Source organism: Globicephala melas, chromosome 9 (assembly GCF_963455315.2).
Source record: "Globicephala melas chromosome 9, mGloMel1.2, whole genome shotgun sequence".
Lineage (NCBI taxonomy): Eukaryota > Metazoa > Chordata > Mammalia > Artiodactyla > Delphinidae > Globicephala > Globicephala melas.
This window is the reverse complement of record NC_083322.1, coordinates 61303810-61328022: the sequence shown is the minus strand read 5'-3', so window position 1 is coordinate 61328022 and position 24213 is coordinate 61303810. Positions and strand designations below refer to the sequence as shown.

Below are 24213 nucleotides of genomic sequence, written 5' to 3'. Positions count from 1 at the left end.
ACTGCATGGCTTAGGGATGGATGGAGGATTGCTGATGTACATATGCAATAATAAAAAGTTGAAAGTTTATCAGTGGGGATAGTTTTTTAGGCTGTGTCACAATTTCCTAGATTGGATCTCAGAACAGAAAGAAAGGACATTAGTGGAAAAGCTGGTGAAATCTGAATAACATCTGTTGTTTAGTTAATAGGATTGTATCAGTGTTAATTTCATATTTTTAACAAATGTGTCATGTTATGTAAGATGTTAACATTAGGGGAAGGAGAGTGAGGAGTACATGGGGAATTCAGCTTCAAAGAACCATAGGAAAACAGTAAGGCAAATATTATCCCCTTACCACCCTGCGTGTTTCCAGACTTCTTCCCACTATGGTCAGTTTGTGAATGCCTTGAGAGGAGAGGAGTTCTACCATTCGACTGAGAAAAATACTAGGATGGTAAGTCTGCTGTAAAATCATGATATACAGTACTGTCGTTTAGGTCCTTTGGAAGTAAAGAATGGATATTGTAGCATCTTCTCACTTGCCTGGAATTTTCAAAGGTGTTTTCTTACGTGAAAGAGTTAATCCCGCTATTGGTGTTTTCTCACTGACAAATTTTAACCAAACAGTTTGAGTGGTTCAGAGATTCTCTTTTACTTTCATAGGTGCAAACACAAGTTCGCCTTGCCAAAAAAAGCTTTGACAAATTGAAGATGGATGTGTGTCAAAAAGTGGATCTTCTGGGAGCGAGCAGATGCAATCTCTTGTCTCATATGCTAGCAACATACCAGGTAACCAAGTGATGTTTGATGCAGCGGACCAAGAATGTTACAAGGTTTAGATAACAGAAAAATGGTGTTTGAGCCCAAAGTATGGTTTGGGCATAATGAAGTTCAGATTGCCTTTCTCATAATTTACTTCCCACATCTCTCTTTTTTAGCATCCTACAGTTAATCATACCAAATGTTAGCTATTCCCTGTATATACACTGTAATTCCCCACTTCCCTGCATTTATTTAGGTGGTTCCCTCTGCCTGTGTGCTCTCCCTCGCCACTTGTGCCTTTCCAAATTCCACTCTGAGGTACCAGAGTGTCCCCTCCTTCAGTAAGCCTCCTCTGAACTCCCTTAGCATTGTTGCTGTAATTCTCACGGCATGGTCACTTCCTCACCAGGTTGCCATAATTTAATGAACTTGCTTTTGTCTCCTCGTTGCCTGTCAGTTCCTTCAGAATGGCAGTCATATCCATCAGCGGTACTATTGAGCACCAGCTGAGGGTGGGAGGCAAACTCTGGGTGTTGTAGAGAATATACAGTGGATAAAACCAGATTTCCTGTCCTCAAGGAACTTAAAATTTAGAAAGGAAGTCAGAGACAGTAACGTCTGACTATATTTTCTCTACCTCAAGGGCAGAGCAGGGTGTGCTAAGTGAAATGAGATGTACAAAATCCAATGGAGGCTTGAAGAGGGAGAAATGGAATCCATTGAGGGAATCACAGAAGTCCATTGTTAATGACTAGCCCTGGGTTTTGGAGGATGGATCAGATGGGACAAGTACAAAGAGAATGGAGAGGAGAATGTCCCAGGTGGTGGAGCAGCATGAGCTGTAGGGGAACAGGGAGCCATTAAGTTTGGCTGAAATACAGGGTGTAAGTAGGGGCATAGTAGGAAACAAGGCTGCAGAGATAAGTAAAAATCGTGTTTCAGAAAACCTTGAGGGGGACTTCCCTGGTAGTCCAGTGGTTAAGACTCCGTGCTCCCAATTCAGGGGGCCCAGGTTCGATCCCTGGTCAGGGAACAGGATCCCACATGCTGCAACTAAGAGTTCGCATGCTGCAACTAAGACCCAGCACGACCAAATAAATAAATAAATAAATATTTTTTAAGAAAAACAACTTTGAAAGCCACAGATGGGCACACTTCTTTCTCTAGGACCCCTGATTAGATCTGGGCATTTAAAATGCTAATAGCTTTACTGTCTTTCTTTACAGACCACTCTGCTCCATTTTTGGGAGAAAACTTCTCACACTATGGCAGCCATCCATGAGAGCTTCAAAGGTTATCAGCCATATGAATTCACTACGTTAAAGGTATGAGAGCTAGACATCATCAAAAATCTAGAAACAATAAATGCTGGAGCGCGTGTGGAGAAAAGGGAACCCTCTTGCACTGTTGGTGGGAATGTGAATTGATACAGCCACTGTGGAGAACAGTATGGAGGTTCCTTAAAAAACTACAAATAGAACTACCATATGACCCAGGAATCCCACTACTGGGCATATACCCTGAGAAAACCATAATGCAAAAAGAGTCATGTACCAAAATGTTCATTGCAGCTCTATTTACAATAGCCCAGAGATGGAAACAACCTAAGTGTCCATCATCGGATGAATGGATAAAGAAGATGTGGCACATATATACAATGGAATATTACTCAGCCATAAAAAGAAACGAAATTGAGTTATTTGTAGTGAGGTGGATAGACCTAGAGTCTGTCATACAGAGTGAAGTAAGTCAGAAAGAGAAAGACAAATACCGTATGCTAACACATATATATGGAATTTAAGAAAAAAAAAATGTCATGAAGAACCTAGGGGTAAGACAGGAATAAAGACACAGACCTACTAGAGAATGGACTTGAGGATATGGGGACGGGGAAGGGTAAGCTGTGACAAAGTGAGAGAGAGGCATGGACATATATACACTACCAAACGTAAAATAGCTAGCTAGTGGGAAGCAGCCGCATAGCACAGGGAGATCAGCTCGGTGCTTTGTGACCGCCTGGAGGGGTGGGATAGGGAGGGTGGGAGGGAGGGAGACGCAAGAGGGAAGAGATATGGCAACATATGTATATGTATAACTGATTCACTTTGTTATAAAGCAGAAACTAACACACCATTGTAAAGCAATTATACTCCAATAAAGATGTAAAAAAAATTAAAATAAATAAATATTACATTAAGAAAAAAAGGTATGAGAGCTAGAGAGGCCGTTAGAAAATCTCATAAAAAGTAAAGATTTGTTTCTATCACCAGCAATGTCTGTTGAAGCAAGCATCATTATTATAACAGACTCTAAATGTCAAAGAGAGAATTATGCCCCCTAGTAGGGTCTTTTTTACCACATCAGTATTCAATACAACAATAAGCCACAGCCATCCAAAAACACAGGTTTAACCTTGGTACTTGTTACTGGGAGATGAATTGTGGTGAACTTGAGCCTAATGATTGGCCCTGCTCCTTTAAAATACTTGTTTGACGTTGCTAAAGAGAAAGTTGTGTAAGTCTAGTACACTTTATTACTTTTTACTTATTAACTTAAAATATACTCACTTAAGAAGGCATTTTCCTTTCTTCCCTTACTTCTAACAAATATCATTTTATTCTGTGAGTACCATCCAATATAGAATATGATTTTTTCCTAACACTGCAGTCATATTTTCTAATTGAAGAAGCAACATTAAACTCAATGATTTCTCAACCCAAAAGTAATACATGCAAAATGTCAGGTTCTCAGTATTACAACTGAAGGTGGAATCACTTTGCTCTGTAATGGTTGCTGAGGGTGAATACATATCGAGATATGGAAGGGATTTGGGTTCTAAAAGGATTTTCAGACTGGTGACAGAACACAGGGTGCTTTGTTGCCAGGTCGTATCTCTGAAAGGAAGAGACCAGGAAAGAACTAGTTAACCTTCACCTTGAAATTACCTTCCTTTTAATTTTTCAGGCAGTTTGTAAGTAGGTCTCGTCACTTTGCTTGACAAAACATTAAGAAGATTTTTCTTTTTTCTTTTGCCTTAAAACACCTCTTTGATTTTGAGATGCTTATAATGTCACTGCATCTACAAAAGTACTAAGACAGAAACACTTTAAGACCATGACCCTTTAATTGGAGGTCCCAAGAGGAACGCAGGACAGTCCCCTCACCTTGTTATGTACCTGACCTGACCCCAGACAGATCCCCTGGCCATCGAGTTTGTTTTTCCTGATCCCCTTGTCAGCTGGTCACTTACTCTTTCTCTGGTGCTTGCTGACATGCTGCATAGTGTAAACAGTTGAACTATAAGCACTTGAGGGGACGGACCTTTTATTTCTTGTGCATCGTCCTTGGTCCAGCCAGATGTTCCGCACACAGCGAACCCGCAGCCTTCCTTATCACACTGGCTATGTTACAGCTGTTGGTAAGGACTGCATGCCTTCTCTGTGATTTACTGCTGCTTTCGGCGCCTTAGGAAGCAGCTATCCCGACCAAGGCAGATTGATTAAAATTATTATAACTCACACTACTCACATTTCTTACACAGGCCTGAGCAGAATCCCATGGATTAACCTTTGGTAAGGCAGCAAGTGTTAGGTTTTAGGGCATAAATGTGTGTCAGAGTTTATATTATAATGAATACAAAGGTTATCAGTCATTTGAAAGACAACTGTACATAACACAAGTTGGCCAGATGGAAGATGAGATAATGCCTATCTCAGATACAGTTTTAAAGAGGTTCAGATTTGAGTTAATTGCATATAAAGTACAGTATAAAATCATGAAATTGAAGTTGTGCCACAAGCATAGAAGAATCCTATGTGTATCCCTGGCCTTCTGTGCTGAGGAAAATATGACTCCTTAAATTTTGCTGTGATGTTTTTCCTGCAGAGAGGACCAAGCTGATTATGCTAGAGGCTTTCTGGGCAGGGAATTTAGTGAAAGTTTGATGGCAGTGCTTCAGATATAATTCCAAATATTTGGGGCAGATGATTACCCACTGCCTTTTTTTTTTTTTTTTTTCGGTACGCGGGCGTCTCACTGTTGTGGCCTCTCCCGTTGCGGAGCACCGGCTCCGGATGCGCAGGCCCAGCGGCCATGGCTCACGGGCCCAGCCGCTCCGCGGCATGTGGGATCTTCCCAGACCGGGGCATGAACCCGTGTCCCCTGCATCGGCAGGCAGACTCTTCAACCACTGCGCCACCAGGGAAGCCCCTACCCATTGCCTTTTACATCCCCCAAGCCTTCCTTAAATTATGGTTTAAGGAACAGTTTATAGTTCAATTGTAATATAAATTCGGTAGGAGTAATAATACATCTGTTAAGGTGTAATAAGATTATAATAATGTTAAGGATGTTAAGTGTCCAGAAGTAAACCAAATAAACTATGCTTTTATTATCTCTTTAGAATGCTATTCATCTAGGCTTTCAGTGATGACATGTTATATTAGAATCTGAAGCTAGTAGCTAATTACTTTCTTTATATGGACTCAAACCCGTGTCATAGAACACTGTTATCACCCAGCCCATTACTGCACAGATGGAGGCGCGTTGCATATCATACTGTATGCCACAAACTATGAGAACGAAAACCATGAATACCTTATATATCACAGTCAAGCATGGACTATAACCTTACTTACCAACCCTCTTGCACTAATAATGTTTTAAAAATACAAGCCTTTTATATAAAAGATTTTGGCTTGATCAAATCATCTTTCAATACATATAGGTATACATATGTGTACACACATATGTATATATATGAGTGGCACTGTATATCAATAATGAATATTTTGAAATTTAATTAAATATTTTCATGGTGTACTTGTTCTTTGGATTTACCTAAGCAAATAGCCCCTTAAATGCCTTTTGGGATGCTGGCTGGAAAGAAAACATTGTCTTTGGGGAGGTGTGCCAAGCTCTGTTAATGAAAAGCAACCCATTTGCTTTCTTTGCTGTGGGGCGTAGTCTGAGTGTGTTGATAATTGTGCTATTGCAGCTGTATTTCCTGACTGTTAGTTTTATGCTTGATGAAGGATGATAATTAATGTGTTAAACACTCAGTGCATCCTGTTTGGAGGGAAGAGTCTTTTGCTGCAGAATTACAGAGATGTAACTCGTGTCCCAGAAGTTCGTTTTATTTCTAATGAGCCTTTCTCTAGAAAATATGTGTAATTCTTTCTTGTATAATATTTTTATTAGAAAAGTGAATTGAGTCTTCACCTCACACAACTTGAAATTTTTCCAAGTGACGATTTTGACATTTTAGGAATATTTTGTGGTACTATTTTATGTGACAACAGCTATTACGTTTTTATTCAGGCCTGACTATATTGATTCTACATTTATTGGCATATTCCTTCATCATTCTGATTTCATGATAAATACATTTTTGTAGCATTTTAACTTTATGGAAAATTTAGCCTTGAAATTTAAAGTTAACAAAAAAATTGTTAATCTAATAATTGTAACAGCTCAAGTTGAAAGTTGAAAGACTATCTTTTGAGTGGTTTCCCATAAAAGAAGCAATTCCCTAATCTCATATTTTCAAGCAATAAATATTTATTGGTTCATTGCAATGCTACTAACATATACTTTTGCATGAATTATCATTAGTGTGTTAATTTTATACTGATTCCACATCATTCGGGAATGTCTTTTACATGGTAGAAATTATCAAGTCATGGGGATAGGAACAGAATGTGACTAGCCCTATCTTGAAAGCTTTTTTAGAGAAAGTCATTTAGACTAAGAGTTTAAAACATTTTTTTTTTTTTGGAAGAAAACTAAAAGAAATGCTGTCTATAGGAAAGCAGTACCTGTCTTAAATTACCAGCCTTCAAATGTGGTCATGTTTGCTTCATCCTTTCAGGATGTCACTTACTTACACATTTCTCCACATATCCAGAACAGGCAACAGAAAAAAAAAATAGCCCTCAGGAGTCAAGTGGCTTTTCATTGGAAAATCTAAAATTCTGTTTGTACCAGTGGCCTTTTCTCCCCTATCTGACGTGCTGGCACATGCGCTGAGTTGGATGTCTTTATAGAGAAGTGAGCATTGGGCCCTTTGAAGACGTGGACACGCTCCCTGGGAGCTGGTTGAAGGGAAGGCATGTCCTTCTGCACTGGTATTTGTGAAGAGATGAGGACCTATATTGAATGGCAGTGGTCAGTAGCTGAGTGTAGTCCTGTGATGTGCCCCACTGCAGTGTCGTGGGGAGGAAAGCCGGTTTTTGACTCTGGTTATGGGATAAATCAAAGCATGTGGGAGCACAAGCCCTGGAGCCAGCCAGATCTGGCTCTGAGTCTAGCTCTGTCACTGCCCAGCCATGTGGTGGTGGTGGTTGTGACTGTGGCAGCCTTGGTGCTCCATGGGGAGGGATGGACTTACTAAACATTCTGTTAGTGGATCCAGAAGACAGCCATTGGCGGTATCGATACAGAAGGTTTTGTTGTGGTTGTCAGGTTCTGGAGCCCAGCTTCAGTTACTTTCTTAGGCACCATTTTCACCCTAGGTTATTAGTTTTGCACAGGCAAGACTTTATGGCAGTGGAATAGGAGGTCTCACTAACCTTGCCCAGGGAAACCCAACCTCCTCCCTCCCTGCTCCCCCAGACGCTCTGGCAGCCTTTCTGCCCTGCAGACCCTGGTCTGGGCTCAGGTCATTCCCACCAGGGATAGGAGAGGGCAGGGCCGGCCTGCACCCCAGAAAAGCAAGAGGGTGTCCCACCCCTGTAACAGGGCTAATTCTAAAAAATGCGCTTTGGCTTTGCAAGTGGCTCTTGGTCTGTGCCAAGATTTTAACTCTAAGGAAACCTGAATTTGAAAACCTAACTGTGCATGTTCAAAAATAACCATCGAAATGGATGTGCCACTGTTCCCTCCTCTCTCTCCTGGGGTCTAGGACTTAGCACTGTTATATGGAACATCATTCTACAGACTCAAATGCTTTTAGCTCTAACAGTTCAAAAAACATCTCTTTCTAAATTTTGTTTTTCTCAAATTCGTATGCCTCACAGCCTTCTTCCACCCACCCCATTTCTCAGTTAATCACTTGAACATTTACCGACAAGCCACATGGCTCTGTAGTTACTTGCTTTGAAAATAAAGCCATAATAGTTTTTATGAAAATTGGGTAAATATCCCTGCAATGCAATTTTAGTTGCCAGTCCCAACATGGCAATTACTCATGGTGAACATCCAGAATATCCTTTTAGACTTTCAAGTTTTTTCTCAGTGTCTTTACTTTACACAGCATTTAGCAGAATGATGTTTTTCCCCAAGCTGCTCGGAAGGACAGATCATTGCCAACAGCAAACTGGGCTGCATCCAGGTCACTGGGAGAGGAGCGGTAGAGAGACTGACCGTGGCTACCACTGAAATCTGAGGTATTTCAGATTGGATGGGGACACACCCAAGCGTGGCTGGTCATCCATTCATCCTTGATGACTGACATTGGTTCTTCAGGGCAGCTGGTAGCCCAGGCCCTGTTCACAACAGTAAGATGCTTCTCTCCTCACCACCTCTTCTTATTTTCCACCTCTTCCTTGAGGGAAAAGGAAAAAATATTAGCATTGTGTGCGTAGTTACTTTATGCCAGGCGTTCTGCTAAGGGTGAAGTGCAATAATGTCTAGAAGAATTTGTCATGGTACGTGGGACTCTAATGTACCAAGGTTGGGTCTTATAATGAATAATACGTTAGGTTCAGCATTGACATATAGAAAGTGCATATATTTTAGTTAATCCTCAAAGTAGCCTTGGGGAAGTGGGCATACTTGTTCTTGTTTCCATGTTTCAAATGAGGAAACTGAAGCTCAGAAAGGTCTAGTAATTTGCCCAAGGACACATGCCCAGTACATGGTAGATCTGGAAACAGGGATGCTTATGCTTCTTTCACTCTGCCTTGTAGCACTTCTTTCAGGTGGTGTTCTGGCTGTGAGGCAGGAGGGTAGAGAAAGCAGAATCGCCACCTTTAAAAAGTACAGCTATAGGGCTTCCCTGGTGGCGCAGTGGTTGGGAGTCCGCCTGCCGATGCAGGGGACACGGGTTCGTGCCCCGGTCCGGGAGGATCCCGCATGCCGTGGAGCGGCTGGGCCCGTGAGCCATGGCCGCTGAACCTGCACTTCCGGAGCCTGTGCTCTGCAGCGGGAGAGGCCACAGCGGTGAGAGGCCCGCATACCACAAAAAAAAAAAAAAAAAAGTACAGCTATAAATTTTCAATTAAAAATAGCACTTTAAAGTATTTTTTTCCATGTCCTGGCTGTTTTATTTATTTATTTATTTTTAACATCTTTATTGGGGTATAATTGCTTTACAATGGTGTGTTCGTTTCTGCTTTATAACAAAGTGAATCAGTTATACATATGTTGCCATATCTCTTCCCTCTTGCGTCTCCCTCCCTCCCACCCTCCCTATCCCACCCCTCTAGGTGGTCACAAAGCACCGAGCTGATCTCCCTGTGCTATGCGGCTGCTTCCCACTAGCTATCTACCTTACGTTTGGTAGTGTGTATGTGTCCATGCCTCTCTCTCGCCCTGTCACAGCTCACCCTTCCCCCTCCCCATATCCTCCAAGTATTTGCTTGAAGGCGAAAAGCATCCTGTATATGTCAGTCTTCGAATACCATGGCCCTTCCTTTAGAATTTGAAATGAAGCCCTCTCCATCTCCTTGGTACTTCATATGAAAGGGGAGTTCTGTAGATATTCTTGGCCTGGTTATTCAATACAGTTTCTTAACTAGTTGTAGAATTGTAAAGACCTGGATTTAAATGTTTCTTCTCCTTGTTAATGGTTGAATGGCCTTAAGCAAATTACTTCACCTCCCCTGATCTCCATGTCCATGTCAGGAAATCGGAAGGACAGTGTTTATCTGGGTTTTGAGAGATGTATGAAACATGGAATGCGGTACGTAACACAAAATGAGCCCTTAAGACATCTAATTCCTTTTAGATCTTTAAAAGTCATTGATAAGAAAGTACGTTTTGAGTGCTTACTATGAGCTTGGTACTCTGCAAAGACATTATCTCAGTTAATCCTCACAATGTCCCAAGGATGGTTTACTTGTCTCCTTTGTTCTGATGGGTAAAGAGAGGCTCCCGGGGGTGAAGACCCTTTACCAGGGCACAGCACTACGTGAACTATTTCCGAAGTCCATCTCTTTCTAGTACACTATGATGCCTTCCCAGTACTAATTTTCCATCTTTTTTGTTGTTGTTGTTGTTGTGCCGGGTCTTAGTTGTGGCATGCGAATTCATAGTTGCGGCATGCGTGTAGGATCTAGTTCCCTGACCAGGGATCGAAGCCGCATCCCCTGCACTGGGAGTCGAATTCTTAACCACTGCACCACCAGGGAAGTCTCCATCTTATTTTAAAGAATAGATTGTGTTTATTTTTCTGTAGTTTTACTGTTTAACTTTTTTGTTCTACAGTAGAATTCAAGAGTACCTTCTGGTCCTAGATTAATTTGTGTTCCTTGTACAGTGCCTTTATAAATTTATAGCTGCATGGGTGGGGAGGACATGTGAGCTAAATGTCCATAAATTATGTGGCTCATACACATCATCATGGCCTCTGCTTTTTATTCCTCATGTGCTACTAATTATAAAATCACAAATATACACAAACCCAACTGAGTTCAGCATCTTTTAACCATGCCGTGCTATTTTGAGCACTTTTATTTCCTTTTATAAACAATTATTTGGCACCTTTATATACATATCGTGTAATTAATGGGAAGTAGCCTAAGAAAATTAAAAGTAATAAGATTAGAGGAAACGTTACCCAGTTGTCAAAGTTAAACATTAAATTTAGGTCGTTAGATGAGGGCTGATTGCTGTTCTTTTGCCTGTGAAATTTGTTTTGCTGAGTAGTTTTGCTTTCATTCAGATGAATGTTGCTGTTGCTTTTATTTTCCTAATACAGGAAGTAGTAACTCCCTTTATTATATTAAGCTGTTTCCTTTCTAAGACACTTTTGCAAGCTCGGTCTGTAAGTTTCCTCTGTCACGCTGATCTTACATATTGTGTGTGTGCTTCCTGAAACCATTTAAGCATTGATGGAAACTATTAGCATGTCAGTGCAGCCTTAACAGAGAAAGGTTACTTGGTCTAAAAACATTCCCTCCTTCACAGAGAACCTTTCAGTCTTATATGATGTTGTATTGCTTCTAATTCATAGTGATTTTCCCAAGCAATTTTAATGAAGGGCCTAGAAGGTTTGGGGTTTAGAAACAGAATGCTTTGACGTTTTATTTCTGGACATGGATTTGAACATGGCTTCCATCAGCCAGTGATTCAAACTACTTCCATCTGATGGCTGCCTTGTCTGCACAGTCAGCCAGGCTTCTTAGATTCATTTTGCCTGAGCAGATGTTCACGTCACACAGAAGATGCTGTCACCTCTGACTTTTAAGGATGCTACAGGGTTAAGCGTTTTCAGCTGAGTTTTGGACTTTAATCTGAAGAATTCACCTCTACCCGCCTGCCCCCAGTTGGGCCTTTATAATCAAACCTTGGAAAACGTCGTGATTCACCATGTAGAATATCCTGTATCTGACAGTCACACCCGGGAACTGATCTTGAAGGAGGAAAGCAGACATGATTTGTCCTCCATAATGTTTCAGAGTTCCTCTAAGCCTCTTTATATCTTCAATGTGTACCATCTTTTGTAAGAAACAAGTTCCATATGTGGTGTTGCAGGGTTTTTTCCCTTGCTCTGTAGAGGAACATATAGCTTAGTTTGATCTAAAACTCTCTCTTGCTTCAAGAGACGCCTTCGGAAAATGTTCTAAAATTGATTGTGTTAATGATCACACAACTGTGACTATATTGTAAACCATTGAATTGTACACTTTAAATGAGTGAATTCTGTGGTATGTGAATTATATCTCAGTAAAGATACACACACACAACCTACACACACACACGAGTCCCCTTAGTTCAAAATTCTAATATTTAATAAATAAGCCCATGTGCTCAGTATTAATTTTGCTTATGATTTTATAAGCCTTTTCACATTATTTCCCTAGCCTTTGAATTCCTGAGCTAAAGAGCTCTAATTTTTGCAGTTTAACCTTATGTACATTAATTTATCAACCAACAGGTGCATACACAGCACCTCTCTTGAGTGGCAACAACAAAATTGTTTTAAGGACAATGGTAATAGAAGGAAGGAAGGAGTGATTGTCACAGGAATTATTAATAATAAAGTAGCAATTGGAACTGCAGCCATTCTGTTGGTGAAGCACAATAGTGACTTAACTGTGATGGTGGTGACAGGGGGCCAACAATTGAGTGCCTGCTAATGGCCCAACAGGAGCAGGGGTTGAAAAGAAGGAATAAGTGGTTTACATCACAAAGGGGTTGTCTGAGAGCTGCTGGAGTGTGGTTCTGAGGGGAGGTCAGGCTAGAGACAGAAGGGATGATAACCATGGAGCTGTCAAGGGCATCTCAGGGGCTTAGGCGAGCACTGTGGCAGCTAGACATGGCCAGCTGAGAGCAGCTGTCCTGGCCCTGCCACTGCTGATTGATACAAAGGAAATGCAGAGAGAAGATAACTGAGCAAACCAGGAGGCCTGAGCGAAGCGTCACAGAATCTAAAAGCAAGACTTGGAGCCGGCGGAGCCTTCTCTGGAAATTCTCCTGGCTTCACTTTGACCAGGGCTGGACCACTCTTTAGAGAATAAAACTGCTGGAAGTGGGGTGTGTATGAGTGTGTGTGTGAGTGCCGTGATTGGCAGCTCAGTTGAAAAGAGAAAGTCCTTGACATCTGTTCAACTACTCCTTGTGGTTGCACATTTCCAAAATGCACACACACACACACACACACACACACACACACGTGCCCAGCTTTTACCAGATGCCTTTGGGTGTACACACACACACACACACACACACACACACACACACACATATATATGAAGAACACCAAGACTATGGTCCATATTCCAATTGCTTCACTTGTTCCAATGCTGTCCTTCATAGCATTTCCCCCTCCAGCCAAGGATCACAGAGTCCATTTAGTTGTCATGCAGTAGAGAGACAGAAAGAGCAAAAGAGTATAAGGAAACTAATGGGGGCAAAATGTTAAGTATTGAGGAATGTGGGTAAAGGAACGTTCTCCTTTTGTGACCCCTGTTAACCTCTTTATCCCAGTCTCATGAGACTTGTCCCGTTACCCACTACTCTACAGCCGAAACAAGCCAAGCTGTTCCTACCGCTAGGCCTTTGCACCTGGGGCCCGTGGTTCTCCTGAGCTGCACGTGGATGGCTCCTTCCTGCCATTTAGCTCTGAGTTGAAATATCACTTCTAAGAGAGGACATTCCTGCTACCTGCTACCTTATGACCCAATCACTTTCTATCCCCCTATATCAGTTCTCTGCCTGGATCCATCACTAGCTTATGATTTTGTCTGTCTTGTGCACCATGTATCCCCAGCACCCAAAACAGCCCCTGGCCTTGGGATGTGCTGACTGAGTGTACTAATCTAAATGTCCAGAAATAGGGAATCATTAAAAACTATGGCAGTGCCTTATGGATGTGGTTTAAGCAAGAAAATGCATCAGAATCCTAATCAGGGGACATATATTCAAAGAGAACATTTAGCCCTACCTTAGAATATTGGCAATATAAATTAAACATTTATATTTTTTTAATTCAATATTAAATGTTTAAGATATATAAAATCTTCTTTATATTCTGCACTCAAATTGTTTTAATTATGAAATATCTACATACCTTAAATTGGTTAAGAGGGCATCTATGCTCTATAAAAATATCTACTCTACAAACAAGGATTCCAATTGTATAAGTCGTATGAGTAAGAAAAAAAACAGAAAGGAAATATTATAAAAATAATAACTATTTTAGGGAAATGGAATTACGAGTAATTTTTACTTCCCAAACATTCTACATGTGGTTTTATTACTTTTCTAATTAAAAAATATTTTTAAAAGACAAAACATAATACAGGATATGTATAATGAAATACTAATAAAACTGTAAGTGCAGTTTGGAGATGGAAGGACGTTCTTGAATTTGGCATGCTCAGTGAATGACGCTTTATGAAAAATGGTAGTAACTGGTCTGGACTTTGCAGAGACTGATAGGACTTTGAGGATAGACAGATAGGTAGAGAGAGCTTTTTAGGTTAAAGCAGCAGACTGAGCAAAGATAGGAAGGGAGCAGCTAGCACACAGGAGACCGTGAGGAGAGAAGCCTAATTGAACGGAAGGACATGTGAGGTTAGCGGGAATGCATCTGGAAGAGTAGGATAGGGTCACATTTTAGAAGATCTTTTAAATTGGTCAGAGAAGTTTAGACTAGAAATGGAAGGAAATAAGAAACTACAATGGGTTCTTGAGAAAAAGGGTAATATGATGGCCTGGGTGTTATAGGAAAATTATTCTAGCAGGAAGAGTGACACCAGTGTCCATCTAGTGTCCATGGCAGACACCAAAACCAGTCACAGCTCCACTGCCAAGACTCAGCCTTCAGACCATCTTCAACCAGCCCTCCGGTCAGCCATCAGTAATCAGTCCAAGTTGGCATATGAAAAGTTATTGCCTCCTCTGTGTGTGTGTCATACTAGAAAAGTGAAGGATGGGAAGGAGACAGGAACAGAGAGGTGAAGACCCAAAGGATGAGGACTTTAATAGTTCTGAGAATATAAGCAGGATAAGTATCTTGAGATATTTCTTTTTTGTTTGTATTATAATTAGGCCAGAAATGGAGATCTTTGTATATAACTCATTATTCAGTTGTTACAGGGATGTTTTGCTTTTTCAGGCTTTGTCACTGGTGTACAGTTCCTTGGGACTTTTTGCTTTTTTTAAAAAAAAAAACAAAACACCTTTCCTTAAATATTTAATAAACTTTAAGAACAGTCGCTCAAAGAAATTATGTGCCAAAAAAAGACTCTCACCCGTTTTTAACCTACAAAGATTTGGACGCACCTGCTCTGTCCACTCGTGGGAGTTAACTTGTCAGAATTTGTTAAGTCACCATTTTGGGTTTTAAAAAAAAGGGTTTGTTTCCTCTTGTTTTTTAAAAAATAAGCTGTTTTATATTGCAAAATAGCAAACAAAATTAAAAATAAAATTGTCTCATCTTTGGGGGAGAGAAAGCTTCTACTCTGTCAGTGTGTGGGCTGCAAGCAGAACAGAATGTTTATCTTAGCTGCATGTTAAAGATGGAACATAAAGTTAGCAATAGCCAAAAGGCCTTCTTTTGAATAACTTATCACAAAAGGGAAAAACATAAATCTAGTGGCAAAACAACTCTCCTTTATAAGCTAGTATTTCTTGGATAGGTCTGAGAACATCCAACATTTCCTTTCTGTCCACTTGTTTGGTTCAAGGTTACCTCCCCAAACCTCTAATTCAGGGTTTGATTACTGGGACCAGTGGCAGTTGAGTTTTTAATTGACCTTTCATTGTCTTTTGTTTTCTTTCCTATTATCCTGATCAAGAGCTTACAAGACCCTATGAAAAAGCTGGTTGAGAAAGAAGAAAGGAAGAAGATTGCCCAGCAGGAAAGTGCAGAGGCCTCAGTGGAGGAACCAAGTCAGTAAGTCACGGCTCCTTCTCTTGGCAAACCTTTCTTCCCACAGGTAAGGCCACCGCCATCCTCGCAGACCGAGTCTGCCAGGGTTTCTGACACAGGGTGACTGCTTTACTTCCTCACTTCTCTGAATAGATGTACTAAAATTGAGGCCAAACTCCTCCCCTCACATATTCCTGCTAGGCCGGGACTCACTTATCCCAAGAAGAGACCCCTTTCTGGGGTCTTAGGAAGGGCAACTTGTGAGGAGTTGGCTGGGGCAAGAGAGGGCAAAGGTCCCCAGTACTCCCTGGCCTCAGACCCAGCTTCCTGCTCTCTGGGATTTCTGCACCCCATCTATTCCTTTTGTCACCATCAGTTACAAGATCCTGTCCTAGATAGGAAATCCCCGGCTTTTCTCTCATAGAAGGAAATAACTTATTAGCTTACCTCACAACACATGTAGTACTCAGGTGTTATGATACACAAGTGTTGGGTCTTGACATTTTGTTTCTACGTGCAGACTTTCTGTTTCCTCCTCTGTGAAGCAGAGAGCAGCTTTGAGCGCAGGAAGTGACTCTCCATCATCATTTCTTGCCTCTTTACAGAGAAGCCTCCTCCAGTCATTTTTAAACACTGAGATGAACTTTTCAACATATATGCTGCATGATTCCTCAACTCATACAGCAAGGAGGAGGTTTACATGTGAACTTATGTCTTTTTCTGTTGAGATGTCATAGCCCGTGGGAATGGGGTTAATCTTGAGCTGGCTAACCTAGTAGATTACCTTACCTCCATTTGTTCTTCCTTTTCCACACAAAAAAGTTTAGATGACAATCTTGTGCTAAAACAGGTTTACATTTTTACTGTGTTTCTAAATCAGGTTTTAAATATCTTTTTTGTCTGACGGAAGTATTTACCACCAAGGGTAGCCTTCTTTAACTTAATTTATTTTTTTATTTTTTTGCGGTACGCGGGCCTCTCACTGTTGTGGCCTCTCCCGTTGCGGAGCACAGGCTCCGGACGCGCAGGCTCAGCGGCCATGGCTCACGGGCCCAGCCGCTCTGCGGCACATGGGATCCTCCCGGACCGGGGCACGAACCCGTGTCCCCTGCATCGGCAGGCGGACTCACCACTGCGCCACCAGGGAAGCCCGCCTTCTTTAATTTTAAAGCAAATACTAGAAAATTTCTTTAGTGCAGAACAAAGACAATTTTTCACTGTAGGAACAACTATAGAATGTGCTCTGAATCTAGTACAATTGACTATATGAGGGGGAAGCAATTTAACCTATTACTGTTAGTAATGGTGATGCTAGCTACCATTTAGTGAGCACCTACTGTGTATGAAACACAATGCCAGGTGCTTTATTCATGTTATCTCAACTCATTCTCATGATGACCCTCCATGTAATTAACATAGGCATTTCCCTGTTGTGTTAATAATGGAAGTGGGGCTCAGAGAGGTTAAGGGACTGCCCATGGCCCCTAGTATAGTAAGAGGCAGGGCCTGGAGTGAGTTCTGGTGCCTTTTTTTCACCATATATGTTACTGCAATCAAAGTAAAGCATTAACTTTTACTTAGAGAGGAACTACCGAAGATTAGTTTTGGGTGATTAGTTTTAATTAATTTCATATTTCTTCATTATTTTTATTACTTCCTTTTTTAAAGCTCAAAAAGTATAAAAGTAACTAGTTTAAATGACAATGAAATTTAATAAGAATTTTGTTCAGAAATGGCAGGTAAAGTGAACCACTTTGCTAGGAGGGGGATTCAGAGGCACCAGCTGAATCTCAGGGTGGTGATGTATCTGTGCCATCATCTTACCCATGAATAGTGAGAGTTCAGTAGGCAACAGTCTTGTGGATTTGAGAATGATCCTGCTTTCAGCCTTATGTAATTTAGCTAACCTCCTGAGGTATCCTCTCCTGGAACACCACGAATCAGAATAAACACCTGCTTGTCCATCAGTTTTTTAACTATGTTTTTAAAGTGATAACTGTAAGTATCTATCTTTGTTATACATAACTGCCCACCTAGATATTTACAGAATATGTGCCTTGGCATGAAACTAAATTCAGACATTAAGATACTACTAACCAGTTTTAGTACAGGGACAGAAGAAAGCCAGCAAATTTATTTCTTCTTCCAAAAATATATAGCATGTAAATGACTGTATGTTCATATTGTGTGTGTGTGTACGTACAGTAATAGATATTGTACAGAAAATCTGGCTCTATCATAAGTATAACATTTTCAGAACAACATTACTAAACTTTGTTTTTTAATTTTAAGGTTAATTTCATTAGAGGATGAAAACCAGCACAAGGAATCCTCTAGTTTTAAGAGTAAGTTTCGATTTTTATTTAGAATTGCTTCTGAAATACTGCTGCACAACAGCCAGCTCATTTTCTTTTTCGGTAAACTTCTTCTAGACCTTTTTTTCCAATTGAGAAAATTCTATATTAATTTGCTTCCTATCATTTAAGTTTTAAATTTTCAAATATCAGTGCTGTTGACCCTATAGCGTTATTGAGAGAGGTTGTATATTTTGAACTAGAAAACAGCATCATTAGTCATTTCAGCAGCAGCCTGTCAGGGGAGCATCACTATTGATACTATTTCTTTTACAACAGGTGATAACATTTCTGCTATTACCATTACGAGTTGTAACTGCCATTTGGGCTGTAGAGGTGGTTGCAAAGAGATTACATGATGACATCAGGAGAGTTCGATTTTGGCTGTGTCATGGGGTGTGTATTGGTCATGGTTGGGAACAGATGGGAGAGCTCAGACACTGCTCTTCCAGGTGGTTCCTGGGCCTGCTCAGTACTGAGTGGCACCAGATCCCTCTGGCGTACTGACCCTCGTGTGGTCGGAAGAGGGATCAGAGCACTGGTGGACCAGACAGTGTGCTTTGAAGGGCTTGTCAACTATTCCTGCCTTCTGCTATTACAGCCCATTCATTCACTGGTGCGTTCTCGCATGAGGAGCATGGGGTAGGGTAAAGTGTGACAGAACTCAGGATGGAAAGCTGAGCCTTTCACTGGGACTCAAATTCTTGGAGATGCAGGGGAAAGTTTTATAGGTAATAGGAAGAGAACTAAAATTACCCCAACCGCCTGTTCAGCCTGGCCCTCTCGGAATGTATCTGCCTCTGCCCTTTGCTGGGGCAGCCTTTCCAGGAGACAGGAGGGGGCAGATTATACCCTAGAACTCCCCCTCTCTTCCATCTCTTCCCTTCACACTCTGTCTTCCTTCCTACTTTGCCAACCACATCACCTACTTTATTCTTCTCCCATTTACTGCTTCCTTTGCTTTTCCCCCATCTGTCTTTCAACAGGGAAAAAAAAAAAACTACCACTTTTTTGCCTCTACAGCTTGGCTTCGTGTCATCCCTTCGTGCTTGTATGCCTTCACTTACTCACGTACTTGTTCATTTGTTCAGCGGATGTTAATTGAGAGCCACCTCTGTGGCGGACACAGCACAGGGCTCTGGGCCCATGGTGATGGACCCTTCCAGGATGGGGCTTACAGTCAAAAGGGGAAGCAGGTGGTAACCTAACAATTACACAAGTAACTGGGCAACTCCAACTTGGGTGTGGGCTGCAAGGGCGATGGGCCTGTGTGTTAGGGTGACTTCACCTGTTCGAGGGCATCGGGGAACTGGCTAAGTCAAGGCTACTGCAAGACCTATCAAAGCAAAAGAAACAGCCTGGGCAAAGACTATGAGCCAGGGAGGACCGGGGGGAAGGTCAGAGGAACAATGTCCTAGAGGTTGACGGAGGGAGTAAGTGGTAGAAGAAGCCAGAGAGGCAGGCTGGCCATGTAAGAGTCTCTGACTGTATTGTCAGAGACTCTTACAATATTGTAAGGGTGTATTGTATCACCCTCCAGCCTCAGGATCATGCAGGGCTGACAGCACGAATCCTGTGGGAATCTAAGTAATCGAATAGAAAAATTTTAGTTTTGTGGGAAAAATGTAAACTCCAGTTGATTCTATTTCTATTCAAATTATCAATAGAGATCGTTTATTTATACAACATGTGACAGTACAGGGGGATCAGATTTTCTCTCTGTGCCGTATGTTCACTTGCTTGTGGTAGCTGCATAATATTTTGAGATCATAAATGTTGATTTCCTTATTTTATATATACACAGAATGGAATCCATTATAATGAAGTGCGATCTGTCCTTTATTCTGGGACCTGTAGAAAGTCTAATGTACCTATGAGCAAACCAGGTTTTCAGGTCGTTATATTGTGCGTACACACGCACACGCACACACTTTATCAGGCAGAAGGTACAAAGAGTTCCCATATATGCCCTGCCCCCCGCACATGCATAGCCACCCCCGCTAGCAACATCCCCCGCCAGGGTAAACAATCAGTGAACCAACACTGACATATTATTATCTCTCAAATTCCATAGTTTCCATTAGATGTTGTACAGTCTGTAGGTTTTCACAAATGTTTAATGCCATGTATCCACCACATGCAGAGTACTTTCACTGTCCTAAAAATCCCCCGTTGCTTCACCTATTCAACTTTCCCTCCCCCAAACTCCTAGCAACCACTGATCTTTTTATTGTCTCCATAGTTTTGCTTTTTCCAGAGTGTCATATAGTTGGAATCACGCTGAATGTCGCCTTTACAGGTTGGCTTCTTTCACCCGTAATCTGCCCTTTTATTTTAGCCAGGCCCACGTGGCTGAGGTTCCTTAGCTCACCGTCACTCGATCTTCTGGTACTTAAGTCACACATTTGTCCGTAGAAGGAGAATTGTTGATCAGTGTCATATAGTTTTCTACCAAACAAAACAAGGATTCAGGGCTGTTAACTCAGCATTCATTGAGAGCCAGCAGCTTGGGTAAATTATCATCTGAGGACCTCTGCTTCTGTGTGAGTGAGTTTGTGGATACTATTTCTTCCTGAAGCCATGTATTTACCTTAGCGTTAGTATATGAACACACACACCTTTCTGAATCGGTGATAACCAAATGCATGTGTTATATTTACAGCTGAAGATGGAAAAAGTGTTTTATCTGCCTTAGACAAAAGCTCTATACATAATGCATGCTCAGGTAGTCTAGATTAAGGAAAACAACTCAATTTTAGTAATTTGACTCAAACTCCTTACAAGATGAAAATGACTCAATTTTCTTTTCTTTCTTCTCCTCTAATGAACCTATAGATGAACTATTAGACATGAAACTCGAGGAAGGTGGTAAGATTTATGCATTTCTTTGGGGTTATAATTTGTTTAATATTTTAAATACTGTTGTTACATGCAGGAAAATGTAATTTTTATCTTTTGAATAGCTTTGCATTCCCAAGCAATTGTTTTTAGGTGACTGTCATTTGTCTTTATAAGTGACTTCAGATATGCTCAAGCACAAATAGTATGTGTAGATCTGTCATCTTTAGTGTAATTGCATAATGTTCAAACTACTAAAGCTAAAAGCTATTATGTCAGAGGTTGAATGCTGGAGTAGAAAAAAAACATGGCTTTCAGAATCAGACAGACCTGAATTTAGATATGGTTCTCCTAGAAATGATCTCTATGGCCTTAAGTAACTTGCTTCATACTTAAACTCTTTTAGCCTCAGTTGTTCTCATTTGTAAATTGGAGCCAGTAGCAACAGTCTTGCTGGGTTATTGCCAGGATTGGAGATCAAGTATGCAAAGGGTCTTTCATCGTCTCTGACACAGGGACACTCTCCAAACGGTAAGCAGAGATGGTAGGACTAGAAATGTTGCCCTGCTGGGACTTCCCTGGCAGTCCAGTGGTTAAGACTCTGCACTTCCACTACAGGGGTTGCGGGTTTGATCCCTGGTTGGGGAACTAAGATCCCACGTGCCGCGCATAGTGTGGCCAAAAATAGATAAATTTTTTAAAATCAATAAATAGATTATAAATTATGCATTTAGGCAATTTTCAAAAAAAAAGAAAAATCTAATTAAAAAAACAAGAAAGAAAGAAATGTTGCCCTGCTGATGTACTGTGCTTATCTTCATTGAACCTTAGTTAAATGCACAGGGAAAGCTTGCCTGGCCAGGTCCCACACCCAAGTTCACCAGACCTAAAATCATTTACTAAATAACCCCCCACAAGAGATTCCAGAACTATGGATTTGGATGAGACATGCCTAGTCTTAAGCAATCCCAAGAAATTGAGTGTGTTCAGCTTGGTCATAGCCTTTGCTTTCCATCCTACCCCTGAGATTCTCAGCCAAATTCTAGAGCATCCCTTGCCCTGGGTGGCTGGCATACCGTCTGCCCTGGTCTTACAGGTTTCTTACAGGACTAGAAGTGGGGCAAGGTCATCCTGCCAGCCCCAGTTACCTAGGGCTGATGATTTTCTCTACTCAGTCTTTGCTTGATTTGGATTTAATTCCCAGAGTGTGAGAGGAGAAACTCTGGAAAACAGGACGTTGGTTAAAGTTTTTTTCAAAATTGGAAAGGCATCACAACTCTAGCACTAAGTTTCCAAGGCTTTAAAAAAAAAAAAAAAAAGTTTCCAAGGCTAAGGCATATAAACTTGAGGGCAGAAACCCACTTTCCTTACTAATTTTTCATTCTAGGCAACACACTGTGCAGTATTTCATGAATGTCCATGCATATTTATCAGAATGTCTACTTATTTGTAAATACTGAAATCACACCAGGGTATGAAAGTAAAAAAGCAAATAATTAATGCAGATTGCCATCACATGGCCTATATTTTCATAAGAATGTTTCTCCCTTGGCTTAAGGATAGAATATTTTGATGAAATTAAAGTGCTTTTAAACAAATTATTGTTTGGAGGGGGAAAATATTTCAGTCTTACAAAGGTGAGATAAGGATAATAATGTAACAAGTAATAGGTACCCACCACCTAGTTTTAGCAAGTCTTAACATTTAACAGATTATTTATAATTATACATAAGCTTCAATTTATTTTGATAGGAATATGATTTATCCTATTCCCAACCTCTTATTTATATAGTTTGCTCTTTGCTTTTATTATCTCCTATCTAATTTCATTATTTTAATAAACATAATTTTTGAGTAGGTGGTATATTCACGTTGGTGCAAAAATCAAAATGATATAAACGTATACAGTAAAAAAAACAAAAGCAAACCTCTCACTCCCATTGCTGCTGCCCACTCTCCTCTCTATTCCAACATTCCCATCCCTTAGTGCATCCCTCCAGTGTTTCTTTACACAGACACAAGCACATTTGAGTCTATAGTCTCGTGTTTCCCTGCTTCTTCCAAAAAAAAGTTTCTTGGTTTTGGTTTTTGACTTTTTAAACTTGGTTATAGTGGTACAACACTAACCCAGTAGCCATGCCTTTCTTCACAGAATTAAGTCAGAAATGCTAACTGCCCAAGATACAGGCTTACTTTCATGAGCTTCTTCTAACACATGTGCCAAGATATGTTGGAATAAGATTGATATCTTTCTCCTTACTTAAAACACCTCATTGGTTTGTAGTTACAATCTTTGTTTCCTAGAATTGTGGCTCATATACTTTTTTTTTTTTGAGCACTCGACTTAATTCGGAAGATAAAGAGATGAATGTGCTCTTCCTCAAAATGTGTACTTGTTCTCAGGCAGAAAAATTGATTTACAAATTTTCTTGGTTAAATGCAGTGTCACATAATTTCTCCTTTCCCTTTATCTCTGCCAACCCACAAAGCCCCCCCCCCCGAGTCACCAGCCGTGCTTTCCCTCTATCTGCCTCTTATGCGTCCGCAGCCCCAGGGGTAGCATCAGCTTAAAAATTAACATGGCCACGAGTATAAAAATATTCTCTCGGTGTACAGAGAACTTGCGGTGATGGAAGAAAAGAATACTCTTAATTAGTTGACTTCCAAATGTGTGCCCTTCGGAAAACTGCCAGAAGGCCCAAATCCTGAATTAAAATACTGATTATAATATGTAAGACATTAAACAATCAACAAATAAAAAGAGCTTAATCCAGGGATGGCTGACTTTATAGGGCTGGGGGAGCTGTAAGCTCTAGCACCCTGCTGCTTGGAGGCTGGTTCACCCCCAGTGGTGATTCTGTTGGACAAGTCATGGCTAAGCCCTGGTACAGTGTTATCAGAGAGCAGACCGCTTCTGTCTACAGCAAGGACACAATTCTTCAGGAGCCGTGGCCCAGAAAATCACTCCGACTCAGTGTCATAATGAAATGTGTTTTCTCCTACTAAATAGATAAGGTAATGGAAAACCAGTATTTGGCCAGTTTATACAAACATTTTAAATGAAAAAGAAACTGAGTGACATTTTGAGGTACTTGAAAGTGGCTCTGAAATCACCTTGTGACCACATGTGACAGTCCTTAGTCTCAATTCACAAGTTATAACATGTAAAGCCTTGTGTTCCTCAAAGTTGGGCCAAGAAAAATAACTCTCAGATAACTGAACAGAAAGTGGTGGGATAAAGCAGAAGAGAGTTACATGAATTCAGCTCACCTAAATCTCCTAACTCGGCCTTATCCAAAATATCCCTCTCTAGGACAGGACTAACTGGACCAATTTTAAAATGGTTTGATTGTTCATATTACAATGGAAATGTTTGTCTTTGGCTGCTTCCTCGGTTTCTATCTCCAGATTTGCGATTCTAAATTCTGGCCAATAGCAAATGACTGAGACACTCACTCACTAGCTCCCATATGTCTGGGTGAGAAGCTTTAGCCTGGAGCAGTAATATGCATTTCTGTCCCTGCACCCAGGTCCTGCCCAGTCATTCAGAACTGTCTCCTGTACTTACCTATATATATATATATATATGTAGCTAACTAGGGGTCCCATTGCTTCCTCACAGCCATGTGTCAAACACAAAGCTCATTATCTTTTCTCATAAACTTTCCCTTCTCCCTATCTCCCTCAGTCTCCTAGGGAGAAAACTGCTGGCTTGGTTCCTTTCATGAGATAATGGTG

At 40.9% G+C, this 24213-nt stretch overlaps 1 protein-coding gene across 26 annotated transcripts in view; it reads left to right on the top strand.

The window, feature by feature from the left end:
- The window catches only part of ICA1 (islet cell autoantigen 1), a 150894-nt gene that overhangs the window by 107297 nt on the left and 19384 nt on the right, over positions 1–24213 (top strand). For 25 of the 26 annotated variants that reach the window (XM_070046368.1, XM_070046357.1, XM_070046373.1 and 22 more), the window contains 5 exons: positions 646–771; positions 1971–2069; positions 15210–15307; positions 17576–17628; positions 20473–20505. In XM_070046368.1, the coding sequence (XP_069902469.1) occupies positions 646–771; positions 1971–2069; positions 15210–15307; positions 17576–17628; positions 20473–20505 (409 nt within the window). The remainder of the gene's footprint in view (positions 1–645; positions 772–1970; positions 2070–15209; positions 15308–17575; positions 17629–20472; positions 20506–24213) is intronic. The other variant, XM_070046354.1, reaches the window with a different exon arrangement.